This window comes from Poecilia formosa, unplaced genomic scaffold, assembly GCF_000485575.1.
Source record: "Poecilia formosa unplaced genomic scaffold, Poecilia_formosa-5.1.2 Scaffold4, whole genome shotgun sequence".
In the NCBI taxonomy this organism is placed as follows: domain Eukaryota; kingdom Metazoa; phylum Chordata; class Actinopteri; order Cyprinodontiformes; family Poeciliidae; genus Poecilia; species Poecilia formosa.
This window is the reverse complement of record NW_006799943.1, coordinates 5,151,850-5,169,531: the sequence shown is the minus strand read 5'-3', so window position 1 is coordinate 5,169,531 and position 17,682 is coordinate 5,151,850. Positions and strand designations below refer to the sequence as shown.

The window sequence follows — 17,682 nt, the reverse complement described above, 5'->3', positions numbered from 1 at the left end:
AGTTTGGCTGCAGATTTCTGCTGGGACGTTCGTGGGGGGTCTTTGACATCTGAACCAATAAACTGACAACGCTGCATGCCTCTTTACTGGTTTCACCGCTGCAGGATGCAGAAATGAGACATGTGTAAAAAAAAAAAAAAAAAAAAAAAAAAAAGAGGTGAACACCACCTGGTCTAAGGGAGAGATGCTGGAAAGCGGTCCAGCGTTCTGAGGGGAAAACATGTAGCAGGGTTTCTTCTTCGTGTAATTGATGGTGTCGCAACGTCACAGAAAAATAAAACCCACACAAGGTTTCCCCCAGAAAACCTGCTCAGTGTCCTGCCGTGTTTTTGAGTTAAAAAATGTTTAAAGTTGACAGGAAATTTGAAAATATCAATTATTATGTGTTATTGAAAGATTAGAAGATTAATTCCTGAACAACAACTATAGAGTCTTTAAAAAATGCAAACATTTTAAAAAGACTTTAATGAATAAGCAATGCTACGCCTGGTGGGGGCATAAGTAAAGCCTGGTGGCCCGCCAGGCTTTACTGGGGGAAACATGCCACCACATCTTCAGATGAGTTACAGGGGGGAAAGAAGCTACTGCTTCAACCAGATCGCATCAGACAAATACACAACTTCATTTTTTTCTAAACCCTTGAATCTTGTCTTGTCAATATGAGCGAGTACATATGAACTCGACTTGTATGAAATGAAAAATAACACAGTTTTTAATCCAACATTAGTAAAATTGGGTGATTTTAGACTTCTCCATCAGCTGTATACCTCAGAACCTATCCAGCTTTGATAAGAACATATTACATAAATTATTCTGTGAATTAAAGCTGCGGCGTTGGGGGTGAGCGGTGAGTCAGTCACATCCAATATCCATTTTTCTCTGCATTCAGACAAATAATGAAACTTAACCAGTTGTTCTTTCTTCTTCAGAGTTGCAGCTAGAACCCTAACCCTATTACTTATTACTTATTACTTCGAAAACAAACATCTCAAACTGTTGTGATAATCCAATAATCCTAATGCAATATTTTCTAACAAAGAACTAAAAGATAAGATTGCTTGTGGTTCTCAAACTAGAGAATTACATTATATTCAATTGATATTTACTGGCTGCCTAAATTAAAGCGACGAGCAGAAAGCATGCAGGATTTTTGAGCTTCGAAGTTTGTTTGTTTTTTTTTACATATAACATTGAAAGAAGAGAGCACGGACAGATGCATTAGTGGGTGTCAATATAATTGACACTATATACAATATCGGGGTCAAAAGAGTGACTCTATAGAGTCAAATAATCACAAAATAAATCATTAACGTTTCATTCATTCTACCTTAACCGTTTGCGGTTCATTACACTGCACATACGCAATTGTCAGTGATACTACAGGTCAGTGTGGTAAATCTCTATGTCCAACCTGTACTACATGCTAAGATGCTGTTTCAGTTCAGGTCGTCGCAGCAGATTTTGGCTAATCTGTTTTGATAAAGTCGAACTGAAATTTCTGCCAAATAGCGACAGAAACCAACAGCCAGAGTAATCTTGTGTGCTACACCAAGATAAATATTTTTAATTTGGTCCTTTATAAAAAGATACAGCGCATTAAAACCTTGGTTACTGCTACGTTACGTTCGTATCAGGCCCCTAACCGCAGTTACGGCTTCAAGCTTTTTACTAATTGATTCCCTGTCAACTCTGACCAACGTTTTTTGTCCCTGCTAGAGAAAAGCGTCCCCGCAGCTGATTAATCCTGCCGACTGAACAGTGTATTGGTTAAACGCTGCTGCTGCTCCCTGCCAGAGGACTACGTCTCCTGAACGATTTGTTTCAGTGGAGGAGAGGAAAAGGCTTGGCAGGAAATTCTTAAGGAAAAACAGAACTTCCCTGAGGTCTTTTGTCGGCTCGTTCGCCGACCCGTTGAAGATGACATTCTTCTCCGTGTAATGTCATCTGATTGATAACCGTTCACTGCAGTCTGCTCAAACTTTAGACGGGCGGATTAATGCGGTTAAAGCTAGTTTGATGAACATCTTGATTCTGGGATGCTGAATACAAAAGCATGGAAGTGTTTCTATGTTTTATTTGTTAAGGTAACTAAAATCATGCCTCATTCTCAAACTGCTGGCAACACGATATGTCGTCCTTGTGTCAAAGCATTAAACGTTTTTGTGCAGTATTTAGGTTGTAACCTCTCAGTCTGCAGCCTGAGTGCAGATCTGACCAGCAGTTAACAAAGCAGAAGTTTAGTGAGCGCTCCATTTCTGTCCGCAATGCTGAAAGTGAAGCTCATGAGGAAGTAGAATGAAATGGGAACTTCTTCCCTGATATACAGTCATAATAACATCATCGGCTAAAAAAAAAAAAAAAAAAAAAAAAAAAACTATGTATGGGTTTTTTATGTGGGCGGTGGCTTGGGATGATTTCATTTTAAAACATTAACTAGACAAAAGTATTTTCAGAGTCCCATTAGAAATAAAGTTGGTAAGATGACCAGCAGCCCTGCCCTCTTAATTCCCTTTTAATCCAATATTTAATAATGAGTCACTGTGATGTCAAGTCTACCCTTAGTTCAATATAAAGAACAATTAGTGCTGTAGATCTGATCTTTGCCAACTTTGATCTTTGCCAACTTTCATATTCTAACATGTTTATGCTGTTGAATTAAAGTAAAAGATGAAGTTCCCGATTGTCTCCAACTCATCTTCTGCATTCAGATCGTCCAGAATATGAGACCTTATGTGTCAACGAGACGATATACGATTATAGATGAGCTGAGAAATTGACCGCTGTCCAGAAACAGACAATTTTCAGCCTGACCAGTTCTGAGCGGTCACAAGTCAGTCAGAAACTCAAAAATCCTATCCTTTTCCAGTCAGCAAACACACCACAGCCTAATGCTAACAGTTTGTACAAGACACGATCTTCGGTATGGAAGTTGTTCCTGAAAGAAACCGACTCAAAGTTTCAGCACAAGAGGTGGAAGATGTTACTCCAAAGTATTTGCATGCACATGGATGGAAAGAGTGTAGAAGTTGTTACTGAAAGAAACATTCTCGGTTTCAGTGAGCTTAAGTTATATTGAGCACAAAGGGTGTAAGACCAAAATGCACTTTCTACAGATACATGTCGGCTTTTTATTTAAGCTACTGCCTCGAATTCAGGAGACAAGAAAAATAAATGTCTTAAAGGAGAAGTTGGCATTTCCATTCTTTTGAGCTTTGAGTAATCAAACAGAAGAAAGCAATTGATGTTTTTAAACCGAAATGATCCTATTTATGCTCTCCTTTCATCTTAACCTCCAATCAGCATGATAACTAACAGAACTACTTTAATTAAAGGCAATGGATTTCACACGGCAACCTGAGAGGAAAACATTTCCACACTGATGGAAAACTCCCACATGTACAGGTCTGACTAAAAGCTGCACCAACATGTTACAGCATGAAATGCGTTATGAAGAAACTACTGTGTTGGCATGTCGCGCTTGGTACTCAACAACCAACTGTTACTGCGAAAAACAAAGAAAACTACACTTGAACATTCATAAAGCTCTGGCTGTGTAAACTCTTGTCAAATAATTTGTTAAAAAAAAAAAAGTTAATGGTTTAAGCTTAAACACAGATTGGTTAATAGGAGAAGACAGCCGTCGTCTTTTTCATTTGATTAAGTTCAAATACAATGAAGTCCAGATTTGATGACTATTAAAGATTTACTACAAGCTAGCATCTGAGTTTTAGTGCTTTTTAAATACAACCTTAAAGAAATACTTTATAATGAAAAGATGTTTGAGTCAATAAATCATTACATTGTGGGGATAATTTTATACGTAGTTTCGATTTTGGCGAGTTAAAACTCAAGTGGTGCAAGAGCCGCAACTACAAGTGCTAGCAGAGTCAGGTATAGCTAGCCTGCAGTCCGCTGCTTAACAGACGAGTCACTGGTAGCTAGCTAATGTTAGCTTTTACAAAAGCGCTCCTTCAGCATCATGATTGTTTATTGTTCGTGGCTAGAAATAGCTCCAAAAAGCTGAGTCAACAAGATGTTTCATGAGTTTTAAGCCGTTTTAAAAACCTATCAGTAACCGGCCCAAGTTAATGCAACAGGATGTATTGGTAACGTCGTGTTTTTGATGTTCTAAAGGCATTTCATGGTAAAACCATAGGTTTTTTTTAGCTCTTTTTGTTTTAGATGCTTTCCTGCATATGTCGTTTTTACAGCCATTTCTTTCACTTTTATCAACAGTTACATGTAACCATGACAATCACGGTGCTGTCTATGCTGCACGCGAGCAATCAACTTCATTCTTCAAAGACGACACAGGGTGGGTTTCCAGGATCAAGATGTGTCACGGTTTGCAACATCTGTGGTTTGAAAACTAAACAAAACAAACTTTCCATCATAGTTTCTACAGAGCGAATTCTTCACAATGTGATGCCACAGACGGTGCTGGGCTTTTCCCGGCTGTAAATATCGAAGAGTCGTGCTCCACCTGCTCCACCTCTCGCTCTGTTCAGTCGGCTGGTTGAAGGGGACGCATCCTGTTAAAACTTTCATTTCAACTGAACAAATAAAAAGCTGAAATATTTTCAGTTGACTCTGATTTTTTTTCCAAAAATCCAAAATAAACATATTATAGTTGCAACAATTAAGATTTTCCATCTTTTAGAAACGTTAGATATAATTTTTTTCAATTTCAAAAACAAACAAATAATGCTGTCCAATTTTAAAATGTTTATTTAAATACTGCGATATTGTGAATATTTTTGCTTGAGGTTATGAGATAATCGGATTATCACATTAATAGTGATTAATCAATAGTTTAAATAATCAATTTAGTAATCAATTAATCGTTGAGCTAAAAAAAAGACTTTTTCTGGAAGAACAACATATTTAGAGCAGTAACTATGCCAAAATTGTACAAAAAATATTTACATTGTGAATTTAAGGTAAAAATTTTATAACTTTTGTCTGTAAAAATCCCTCAAGTGGCATAGTGTTAGCGTCACCTGGTTAGCGTGCATGAAAGGAATGCATTTTAGGCAATAAAATTGTTTTTATTATTATTTAAAAAGGGAATTGAATTATTTTTAATGTATTTCTAATATTGTATAAAATAAGCCTAAGTAATTAAATGAACAATCTAAAGAATCTGCCCCTTTTTTTTATTCAAATAGTCGATTAATCGTCATGAAAATCGATTGCTAAAATAATCGTTAGCTGCAGCTCAAAAACTTTAGAAAGATTGCCGCTTGATGCTGCAGATGTCTTGCAACCCGATCTCTCCGACAATTATATCACCCTGTATCATCGTTACAAAGTCACTGTGTGGATAACATGGAGGAGCAGCTGAGCATCTGTCAATTAGTAACCTGATGTCGTGGAAACCCTTAAACCTGCTGAGCCGCAGCCAACAGGTAGTCAGGCAGTCCAAACGAGTTCAGGTGGAAATGAACTGCTTGAGCGTTTCAGATTTTAAAACTCTGTGAATCAGTTGCCATGGGAATTTTGTGGGGAATCACTTTTACAAAGTTTACTAAATTAAGGCCGGGACGATTTTTATAGAGTTGGAACTATGCGACCTGTTGCTCCTTGTGGTAAAGAAGACGCTCAAGACTGACAGTGTGTCTCCATGCAGGCATAAAGAGTCTCTGTGTCGAATACAATCACAACTTTGCTAATTGGGACCAATTTCTTGGTGGTTTCTCCCATTAACTCTAAGATAAAGATGCCGTCTATGAAAAAGGCAGGAAAACAAACTGAAACTTTCAGTTCATTTAAATCACCAAAGAAGTTAAATGGAACATCCCAAGGAGCTGCGTTTCCATTGGCTACGTAAGTGTGCAATTTGAAATTTCGCAAATAAATTTGCGTAATGGGAATACTCAAATTTAAATGTTTTGGTACTAGGAAGAGATGGGTTTTTTTTGGTGTATCAAAATTGGTTTATTTCACAATGGAAACATTTTTTTTAGCATCACGCAAGTCACATGATCAACAATTGGACGTTGCCGCTGGCGCAAATCATGAAGAAGAAGACGACAGGAATTAGTTGGAGGATTATGGCACAGCGTGATTTTTAAGTCTCATCGCATGAACAAACTTATTCACACATGGTTTTAATTGCATTTCTTATTTAATAAAAACACCACAATTGCAAAATTGTGGGGGGTGTTTTACATTAACGGAATATTGACAAAGTTTTGCACACATTTGCAATGGAAATGCAGCAAAACATAATTCAGAGTCCAGATTTTAAGGCAAGGCTTGACTCATTTCAATCAAGAGAAACAAAAAAAAATGCATGTTATTCTCACTTTATGCGACAACAAACAAATATAAAAATAAATTGATGCTTTCAAAAATCGACTATTACAAAAGTTACTGCAGATTTGGTTTGATTTTGTAAAATGACAAAATCGTTGATATTAAACGAACATCAGGGCTGTACCACAATACAACTACTTAAAATAGGAGAAATATTTAAATACACTAATCAGACATTTGTTTATAAAAACAAATATCAAAAATCTTGAATATAGAAAGTCCAATGCACTGTAGAAGCACACCTTGTTGGAAAACAGTCAGTCAAATTTGGACTCTTCTCTGAATAACCGGTGATGTTTACCTTCTGGCTGACGTGGTTCAAGGTGAGCAATTCCACTCCGTTGTAGACCAAACCATGACTCTTATCGCTGTCTAAAAGCATTTATTTGGTTCACAGGACAGCACCAGAGGTCAATACATTTGAAAAGAAAATCACAGTAACTCTAAACGTTAGTCATCCACCTGGTTTTAGCGTTCTCAGCCGACGCCCACAGAGGCATGCCGGAGGCTGCCTGAGCAGTGAGACGTGTGACAATACGGCCTCATGTCTGTCAAACGGGCACAGGCGAGTCCACAGGACGCTCAGAGACACACAAGCGTCTGCTACAGTTTCAGAAAGCTAATTTCAGATTCACTATGTCATCCGTGTTTCTTTCCCCGATGACACGTGCTAAATTCTGACTGCAGGTCAACCAGATGTCTTTATTTATTGAACATATCAACAAAACAGTGCTGCGTCACTCTTAAATCTGTCAGAGCATCAATCCCTGTGTAACAGAGGGTGTCAAACTCATCTTCGTTTTGGGCCAAATCAGGATCCTGGATGTTCTTAAAGAGCCAGAAAGTATTGATAAAACCCGTTCCACTGTTAAAATTTCAACAAATAGCTGTCTTTGCAGTTTAAGTAGCTCCTACAAATTACACATCTTTTCACATTGTTCAGTCCCTCCTTGACTTTGTGATTTTTTTGTTTAAATCACAAATTTTGTGGAGCTAATTCAGAAATATTTTCAAGAAATTTAGCAATATTTACGTTTATGCGTGACGTTAATTTTGACTTTGCTAACCATCATGTCAATCACAGACTAATGACTTGACTTCAAATAAGACCGAGGCAGCAGTGTCGTAAAAGTACAAAAGTTTGTGTTTGAAAACCATCCGATGTGGCTGAATTCAAACATTTTTACAGGGCAAAGCGGGTTTCAATAGCTTTTTTTTCTCCATAACAAAAACTAATTTTCAGTGTCTGATATCTCAAATTTTGTTCCATGATCACAAAGTGAAAGTGCGACTTTCACTTTAGAGTGAAAGGCAGCAGAAACTAAAATTACACCAGATGGTACAACAAGACGTCTAATCGTGTGATCAGATCAGATGGTTTTTACACTCAAAATCTGAACTTTTTAACAGGTCGCGATAACAACACTCTTCAGTGAGGAAGTTGTTAGCAAGAGGTAGAAAACTAGCTATTTGAGAAAGCTAAAAAGTGTTACGTTATTTTTGTAATTAAGAAGCAATGAATTACAGCCCCATTTCTCTGCTTTGTCCAACAGAGCAAGTCCTGTTCTCCAAACCCGTAGTTTCTATAATCTGAGATTACGGCTGTTTTCCTTTGACTTTTTAAACCACATTCTGGACTTTGCTGTAGCAACAGCAGGAAATCTGTGACTTCATGTATGAGTTCTTTTGGTTTTGTTTGTTGTGCCGCCAGTGGTCTTTATTGACAGTAATGAACTACCATAACACCGCAGTACACACACCTGTGATCATCTGACATGTTGTGAAGCTCTAATATGACAGTAATAAAACAGGATGGCATTAGCAACCTACGAGTTTTTAAGAAATAGCTGCATATAATTTTCCCAAGAGAATTATGTATTTATTTTCCCTCTTAGAAAGTTTATTTTATGTTTTTATGTTGCCAAGTGTGCATAAATCGAGTTGGCATCAAACGTAGTGAAATTCACTAATTTTCGACTGATTTGCAACAGTTTAAAGTAGCATCGTTTTACTCACACCTGTCATTGAGTTAACTTTCAACCTGCTGAGCTCTAATTGTGTAAACAATTAGAGTCAAATGTTTCATTCCACTCCAGATTGTCTGACAGTACCACCGACTTTATAAAACTTTATACGCCTAACTCCCCTTCAGCTTTGTACTTTCATGTGTGTGCAAGTTAAACAATGGTTCACAAACAGTTAAAACAATCACAATGCGATTTTATGTGGGGAAAAAATAAAACGCCAGAGGAAGGCATTAATCTTTCCACGCTAAAGTACATAATCGCAGCCTTTTAATCTATAAACCCGGTGGCAAATTAGTTTGGCGGTGTGCGGCGCAAACCCACCTCCTCTGCGTGTTTTCTCAGCGCTTTCTCCCGCTCGTACTGAGTGACAAGTTGCTCGTTGTCCTCCTTCAGCAGCTCCAGCTCCACGACGTGCTCCTTGTTGGCGGCGAACACCGAGTCCAGGTTCTCCAGCAGCCCGACGACCAGCGGCATCAGGTCCTTCACCACGTCCTCGTCGTACTTCTCGATGAGCCGCTCGAACTCTCGGTATATGGAGCTGGCCAGACCGGCGACCCGCTCGGACATCACGTCCGAGTCGCCCGAGTCGTCCTGGTAGAGGACTACGTCGTCCAGCTCCATGTTTGTTGGATTTTTTTGTTTGTTTGTTTTTTTTAAGCCTCCACTTCTTTCCCAGCTAACGTTATGGAGCTAGCCACAAGCTTGCTGACCGGAGGCAGCTCGCTTTTATACTTTAAGCGCAACGATACAAGTGTTCTCCCCCACTATAACATGGCTCCAAAGTTGTTTCCTGCCTAGAGGAGATGTTGTCGGGTCACAAACAAAGTCCCTACCCCGTTTTCGTAGTGACGGCTGACTTAGGAGCCGTGCTAGCCTATTAGCTCGCAGTGTTGAAAAGTCTTTACTTGGCTCCTGATTAGTTTCCCTGTCCAACAGATGAGCTCCCTGCTGCGGCGTTCACGTGCTGTCGGGATATCTGGGAACCCACAAAGCCAAACTATCAACAAAGCAGAGAAAGCGCACAAAATACTAAACCAACTAATCCAACCGTCACGGATACAACTAAAATAATTTTCTATTTTAATGTTCATATATAGCCTGGTGATGCTGAAGTGACGTTTGGAAGGCGGGGAGAAAAGTACGTTAAAAAAAAAATCAAAGCCGTGGGATCAAGAAGTTCAAGAACTTTTCAAAAATATCAGCTTTATCTCAGTCTTTTTTTGAATATAATCTGCTGATTTTTACATAAAATTTAAGTTGCAGTACAACTATGGTATATATTTCAGAATGGGTGTATTTTTAACTGTATAACTTTCGAGCACTGCTGTTTACGTTGTCTTTGTTTTGAAATAGGGATTTCCAAGCATCTCTTGAACATATATGTTGGTGACTGAACTGTCATGACGTCACGTGCTGAAGTGCGTTTGTTTGTAATACCTTGTGGGGACGATTTTCCTGACATATACTACGTTGTGGGGACCAATTGCTCCTTGTGGGGACCAGAGCCTGGAACCCACAAGGGGAAACCCTGTTTTTGGGTCAGGGGTCAGAGTTAGGACTAAGGTATGAATTGAGTTTTGGTTAGGGTTAGGGTTAGGTATGTGATGGTTAGGGTTAGGAAAAGGGTAAAGGTAAGGTTTAGGCTGTAGAAATGAATGGAAGTCAATGGAAAGTCCCCACAAAGATAGCAACACAAACATGTGTGCACAGGGTGGGTTATTTTTTTATTCCGGAAAAATTTCGAAATTAGCCTCCCTAAATAATTACAGTGAGCTGCAAGAGTATTAAACCTTATGAGCTTTTCTTTATATTTATATATATATATATATATATATATATATGACATGTTAAAATTATACTTTATACTGTTTAAATAAAAAAATAAGTATGAAGTATATTTGCATTCACCCCTACTCTCAGCACTGTGCAGCCTCTATACATTTTTTTTCTTTTTTTCTTTCAAGACTTCATGGAGTGAGACCGAAAACAAGCAAAGATGTGTGTGTGTGTGTACTTCACAAATGCTTTTATTTGCTTTCAGTTTTCAAATGCATTCCTAAGAGGGTATGAAAATTTTTCTTGAAAAAGAATGACAACATCCATAGCAAGCAGGTAAATTCCCCCCAAAAAAGAAAAAAAGCACAATCTTTCAACTTTTTACTTTCAGGCATGTTTGAGTTTAACACAACTGCAGTTCTGAACTTTACTTAGTGTGTTTGGGTTTCATTTTTTTTATAATGCATAGGCACTGTTCACCCTGATGTTTAAAACATTAAAACAATAATAAAATCACAAGACATTCCTATCTACAGTTCACAAACAACAATATGAATACCCACATTTTTTTTCACCGCACCATCCAATCAGAAAGCTCCAAAGTTGCCCTTGGCAACAAGTCAATCTTCATCTTAGCCATTCAAACGACACAACCAAAAACACTGACATTACAGTTGAAATGCTCCACTGTCACATTGAATATACAACATTCAAATATGATATATATAGTCGCTCATGGAGCAACTTCAAATAAAGCAACAAAAAAAAAAAGAAAAAAAAAACAATTCTTGCATTAAATAATTTAAAAAAGTGCATGACTCTGTGCTTCTATGGGTTTTCCTTTTTACAAATCAGGCAAAGCTCCGCAGATTCAAATCTCCCATCAAAATCATAATCCAATGATTGAACAATTTAGAAGCTCAATAAAACAGCAACTTGACCAAAAGATATTAATTAGCTGGGGATCGCAGGTTGGGAAGTAGTGGGAACCTGGATCGGATGTAAACACGCGAGTAAAAGTCGTCTTGGAGCGTGGACGTGAAGAGGGTAACCCCCCCAGCAACCCCCCGCCCCTTTTTTTTAATTATTATTATTATATATTTTTTAGTGCACCTCACATAGAAATATGTGGGTTGTTGCTTAGCGATGACGGGCAGAGGAAGGGGCCGTCGCTGCACAGGCTGTTCAGGGCTCGGAGCACGGCGTCGGGCATGTGATCCACCAGCATCCTGGGGCTGATCAAGATGCTCCGGAACGCCGTTTCGCTGGACCAGTCGGCACGGTACCGAACCTGGGAGAAGCAGGATCTGTGGAAACAAAAACAATAGAAAAGCTGGAGCTTCTTTTCTTTTCTTTTTTTAAGTTGTGCTGTGACGCAGGAACAAGAAGTGTTCATATGACTGTCAGCATCTCTAATCATCCGAGGCTGGAAGCTCCTCTGGAGACAACAAAGAAGCAAAAGACAAGCTGGGGCTTTGATTAGCAAACATTTGGACAAAGCGGAGCATTCAATATACGGGGCTTCTGTGGGTTTCACCAAATAAAATGTAAGACTTTTTAGGACAACTATGAATGAAATGTAAGCCCTTTATCTCCACGGAAATGTACGAACTTCGTCCAGCCACGTGGCGATAAATTTGCACTTACCCACGATAGACGTAAAAAAGCTAGCTAGCTAGCTTGGAAGGGAATATTAGCAGCTATTTCCCGTTAGCCTCAGAACGCAAAGGAGGTGTCTCAAACTTTTGCCTGTCAGAAAATCCTGCGAGAAAATTAAGTAGTCCAAGGCAAAATTTAAGATATTTGATTAACGTATTTTTTATATAAATTTAAGACATTTTAAGGTCTTAATTTTAGATAGATGAATTTGCAACTTTTTAACGATGCGAGGCACCCTGGTGTAACCCGAAGCAGCCGTGTCATTCTGACTATTTTTTAAATAGTTTTAGTAAAAAGACAAAAAGAGATAAAAGTTTTAGAGGAATATAAACAATATCCTAGCTTAAAAAATAGCACTGTCAAACTTTACAGAATTAAAATTTTCTCTGTGATAAAACCATGCTGTGTCTTGTTGAAGCATTCCCACCATTATTACCATTGTTTCATAAAAAATTTTTTTTTTAAAAACTTGTATGTATTTTGTGGGAAAGTTTTATGAGTTAGACCAAAATAAAGTACATCATAATCGTTAACTGGTCGAAAAACTGTGCATATTTGCACAACCAGAGGGAGTAATTACTTTTTGAACTCATTCACTAACCAGAATTGAGATGCAACGCCAGAGAGGTTATTGACAATTCGAGTTATGCTTCCTGAATGAAGACCACAGTGCATTTCAACCACATTAGCTTGTGTTATCTTAAGTTCAAGCACCGAAAGCAGTTCAAATTAAATTAGCCGGAGCAGATTTCATCAAGAGGAAAGATGGAACAAAGGTGTCAGCTGAGAAGGAAATGATGTCATTTGAGGTGTCAGCTGATGTGTGCAGTAAGTCCTGATATGTGAGTGTATCAAAATATAAACAGTAGAACTACTGTAGTTTAAGATGAATTTAAATTCTTGGTGCCATGACTTGAGCGTTTAGCAGGGTATTGTATCACATTTTAAAATAATAAGTATTCATACCCACTGGACTTTTTTTTTTTTCTTTTTACATTCTGTCTAATCAACACCACAAACCTCTGTGTCTTTTATTGGCCTTCTCTGGCAGATTGACACAGAGTGCTGCAAAATACCATAATGAACACTAGGGATGAAATGACTCATCTGATTAATCGCGATTAATCGATTATTGAAACAATGGTCAACTAATTTAGTACTCAATTAATTGTTAATTTCCATATATGGTTTCAAAAAAAGGCGTTTTGCTAATCAACACCACCACATTGTCAGAGCAGTAATTAAGCCAAAACTGTCCAAAAAGTATATACAGTTTGCATTTATGGTAGAAAAATTAAACTTTCTTTGTAAATGTTTTATACCTACAATTCCTCAGGCAGCATACTTAAAGCATAGTCAAATTACTAAAAGAAAATCATGTTAAGCATCTTTTGCTGTCTAATTCTTAATAACTACTACTACACAATATTGACGAGTCAAGCAGAGCTTTTAACAATTTGATGTTAAAAGTATTTTCACAGCTGCAGATGAATCCTTTGCTACAAATGATCAAATGTTCACTACAGGGAAGCTGTTAAAATTGTTATATTCTTACTTAATAAAGGAACTGAATTGTCTCTTTGCATCTTTCAATGTGTTTTTAAAGTTGCACAAAGAAGCTTTAAAGAGAAATCCGCAAAATACGGCAATTTCTTTTAACCCGATTAATCGTCGGAGTAAACGATTAATCAATAACTAAAATAATCGTTAGTCGCAGCATGCAGAAACCAACCTCCGCGACGGCCCGTCCTCCGTGATGTACAGTATGTGCCCCGGCGGGTAGAGCGGCATGTGCACGACTGGGTGGGCGGGAGAGTCGTCCGATGCCAGGCTCTGATAGGACGACGAGTGGCGGATCACCAGCGACTCTTCGCCCAGCAGCGGCTGGCTGAGCTGCTCCTCCCTCCTGCTGTCCATCTCGGTGGGGAAATCGTCCGGGTCCCCTCCGAACAGCTCGTACCAACACCCCTGCAGCAGGATGCGGTACTGCAACACACAGACAGCGGCTTCAGACACGGCCAGATTGGATTCGGGGCACAGAAACGTGCGACTCCAACGCTCACTAGACTCACTTTGGGCTTATTGCAGTTTGCGACTATTTTCAGTATCCGACTCTTCAGGTCCTCCATGTTGGGGATGCTCAGTCTGTGGAACAGGAAAAGCTTTTGGTTTCTGACATGAAGTCCAGCAGAACACAACAGCAGACAGTACAAGGTTTGTACACGTTTCCCACAGCAAAGTTCAAGAGCACTTCAGAAGCATTCTCAAAGTAAGTTTTCAAACTTTTCCACACTTTGGAGATTAAAAATAAAATACAAAAGAACAAAAAAAAAAGGCAGTTTCAATTCACTCTTATTTATTACAGTTTTTGATCATGTTTTGTGCTAATATTCTGTAGGGATAAGGGAAATATAGCAAAATGTTATTTTTCAAAAATTTTCTTTCTCACAGGCATGAGAACAAAACACTAATTTAACCAAAACTTAAAGTGTAAAATGTAAACTATACAGATCAATAATATCTGAGCCATTAGGAATAATAAATATGTATAATGTTGGAACAATGCAAACAAATCGTGTTAAGGTAAATTACCTTCCTGCTCAAGTTAAATCCAAAGTTACAAGTTCTTGTTAAGTTTTCTGGCATTTAGTGAGTAGAAATAATTTTAGTTATTCTAAATAACCTAAAACTAGATTTAACTTCAGACTGAGGGGGAAAAAATGTGTGTGTTATTTTACTAAGTGTATGAAAATATCTGGTTTCAACTGTAAATCACGTTTTCCAAATTTAGGTTTTTAATCAAATGCCAGATTGCACTTTATAACAAAACTGTGCACTTTGAATATCAAGCACTTTCCAGGACTTTATGCAGAAACCAAGCCTTGAAAACACCTAAATGAAATTAAAGCATTGTCAAGGATTTCAAGCACCTGTAAGAACCATGGCAACAGGCATTTCTTACCTGGGAACCAGATCCTTCCCCAACACCACAGACACCACAAAGTCCTTGGAGTATTCAGCTAAGGGTTGACTGAACACAGAAAATAAAACATATGTAAGTAAGAACATCTATATGAACAATAATCAAAGTTTTTTTCCCCCAAAAGTTAAAGAAAGTGAAAAATAAAGGCGGAAACTGAGTAAGCTGTGAAGTCGTGCTTTACCTCAGCAGGCCCCCTGGTGGTGAGAATGAGTAACACTTCAGGGTGGGGAAGGAAGTGCGCAGCAGGATGGCCAGCAGGGCGGCTGTGCCGGCCCCCAGACTGTGACCAGTGACCACCAGTTTATACTCCTACCATTACAGTGACACACAAACACACCGTTTACACAAATCCGTCCAGTTTGACAAACAGATGCTCAAGTTTTTTGGCCTTAGTATAAATTCACCTTTCAAGGCAATAGCACAGTCTTATAAAAATGAGTTAGGAAAAAGGGGGGAAATATATGTTTGCTTGTTTTTTTTTTTTTTTAATAAAAACAAGCAATGAAAATGTAGAAAAACACTTATGTTAAGTAAGTGGGAGGACCTGTGATGCTGTGGGCTGCACAGCTATAGGAATGGGAATATATGGACTGTTTTTGGTTCATGTTAAAATATATATATATTTAAGTTTTTACTGAGACGCCTATGAAAAAAATCTGATTTATCCCCTCCCCCCACTCCCCCACCCTCCTCAGTTGATTTGGCCATTTTGGATCATTATCCTGCAAAAAAGTAGCCATGACGACCCGTTTTCAGATGCAGTCCCAATATAACTCAAAGTCTCCTCGTATTTTTTTTCATGTTTCCAGGGTTTTTGGAAGATAAACTGTCCCACATCACCACAGGTCATACACTCTACTGAACATATTTGGAAAGTCGGGACAGAATATCGTGTTTTTGTTTTCACTCGTTACCGGGACGACGGAGAAGGCCTGGTTCAGGATGCCATCGTTGACGAGCTTCTTGTAGATGTAGCCCGCCGCCTGGTACATGCCCTGCAGCAGACATGTTTACTTATTCATCATTATTATTTGTTTTTAGAAAAGACTAGTTGTGATTATGCTAAAAGGCTAAAAGTTCGATTGGAATGTGCCTCACCTTGTGAGCGTAGCAAGGGCCAGACACGCCTTCGACTGGCAGGTTCTCACATTCAGCAGACAGGTCTGTCAGAACATCCTGCAAGGAAAACCAAACATGAAACATAAAAGTATATATTGTTTTTCTTTAAGTCTTTAATTTTTTTTTTTTTGTTGACGACCAAAGTCAAAACAAGATTTAACCTTCTGCATCACCACAAACACCTTTGACATAAACACAACCTAATTATAGGCACACGCAGATACAGGTCAGGATACAAACGAGTCTCACTTCCCGTTTTCGTCTTTTTTCCTCTTTGTGATTCTAGCGAGTGTTAATATTTCAGAGAGAGAGAGAGAGAGAGAGATGTTTCGGTTTACAGCAGTCCGTCTTTCAGAAAAACAAGGAAGTGATTCTGAAACTGAGGATGGAATATTTGACCTCTGTCCTCGCCAAAACAGCTCAGATGAATATAAACAACCGACTCGGCCTTTCACGGTAACAAGTTTTGTTGGACGATAAATTGTCCCAGAAGTTATCGCGATAAACGATAACACTGAAGTTGGTCTATCATGTAACGCCGCGCTAAAACACATAACGTAATGTGTCAAACTGTAAAAGAAAACAAAAAAAAAACCTGCTGTGAGTAGGAAAATCTTTCACAATGTCCGATTTAACTCACCTTTAGTGACAGTGTTCCTCTGACCGCTACGAGTACTACTTCCCACTTGTGATCCAACGCCACAAAAAACGGGATCTCGTAGATCTGTGGGGCACATCGAGTTTGTTCAGAACTTTAACGCCAGTGGTCAGGAATGTACGCACTGTAAATAAACAGAACTGTAACCTGGTTGTGGAAGCTGACGTAGATAAAGTCTCTGTACTGCAGTCCGGTGGTTTGCAGGATGGAGGAGAAGTGGCAGCCCAGGTGGTCCCCTCCCACAATGTCGTACTCCGCGGCGCGGGTTCTGCAGCTGCAGTGCGCAGACGCACGTTAGAATTTGGGGTTGGCTCGAGGCGGGGCCGACCCGACACCGACCCTGATGTTCAGAGAGCGCCTCACCAGTCTCTGCTGAGCTTGCAGGGAGCAGTAAAGAGGTTGGAGTAGACGTACAAAGGCCAGCCGTAAGCCGCCGCTGCGAACTGCATATAGTGAGCCGCATTCTCCAGCTCCGTCTGCAGATCCTGGTCCTGCAGAACAGGAAGAGGGGATCAATTTAAAAAGAACGCGTAGGGAGTCGTATTTATGGCTGCAACTGATAATCAATTTATTCTGTCGGTTATTCTGAAGCTTAATCGATTTTCACCAACTGACTGTTTTAGAGTCTGTACACTCCAGTTAACGATTAATCGATAACTAAATTTCTTGACAATTACCTCAATAATCTATTAATCGTGATTAATGTGATTAATCAATTACTAAATTAAGTTTACTATTCTTTTAATACTTGGTTAATCTCAGTTAATCAATAACTAAATTAATTGAGGTTTCTTTCAGTAATTGATTATCCCCAATTAATCTGTTATTAAATTGGTTGACAATTGTTTCAATAATCAATTAATCACGATTAATCAATGACTTAATTAATTGTTGATTACTTGAATAATCAACTAATCCATTTAATTGACTATAAAATCAATTGACAATTTTTGATAAGCAATTAATCACAATTAATCTAAATAATTGATTACTAAACTAGTTGATGATTCTTTCAATAAATGATTAATCCAATTAATATATTACTACATTAGTTGACAGTTATTTCAATAATCAATTACCGTATTTTCCGCACTATAAGACGCACCTAAAAACCTTCAATTTCCTCAAAAGCCGACAGTGCG

The 17,682-nt window shown here is 38.6% G+C and overlaps 2 protein-coding genes across 4 annotated transcripts in view; both read right to left on the bottom strand.

Moving 5' to 3' along the window:
- The window catches only part of spag9b (sperm associated antigen 9b), a 41,614-nt gene extending 31,892 nt beyond the window's left edge, over positions 1-9,722 (bottom strand). For 2 of the 3 annotated variants that reach the window (XM_007561117.2, XM_016676117.1), the window contains exon 1: positions 8,667-9,722. In XM_007561117.2, the coding sequence (XP_007561179.1) occupies positions 8,667-8,966 (300 nt within the window). In that variant the 5' untranslated portion in view covers positions 8,967-9,722. The remainder of the gene's footprint in view (positions 1-8,666) is intronic. The other variant, XM_007561109.2, reaches the window with a different exon arrangement.
- A 624-nt stretch (positions 9,723-10,346) lies between these two features.
- The window catches only part of daglb (diacylglycerol lipase, beta), a 10,295-nt gene continuing 2,959 nt past the window's right edge, over positions 10,347-17,682 (bottom strand). The window contains exons 4-13 of the mRNA XM_016676567.1: positions 16,904-17,046; positions 16,688-16,814; positions 16,523-16,606; positions 15,862-15,939; positions 15,678-15,758; positions 14,945-15,072; positions 14,743-14,811; positions 13,853-13,925; positions 13,513-13,766; positions 10,347-11,428 (exon numbers count right to left, since the gene is read on the bottom strand). Of these exons, the coding sequence (XP_016532053.1) occupies positions 11,236-11,428; positions 13,513-13,766; positions 13,853-13,925; positions 14,743-14,811; positions 14,945-15,072; positions 15,678-15,758; positions 15,862-15,939; positions 16,523-16,606; positions 16,688-16,814; positions 16,904-17,046 (1,230 nt within the window). The 3' untranslated portion in view covers positions 10,347-11,235. The remainder of the gene's footprint in view (positions 11,429-13,512; positions 13,767-13,852; positions 13,926-14,742; positions 14,812-14,944; positions 15,073-15,677; positions 15,759-15,861; positions 15,940-16,522; positions 16,607-16,687; positions 16,815-16,903; positions 17,047-17,682) is intronic.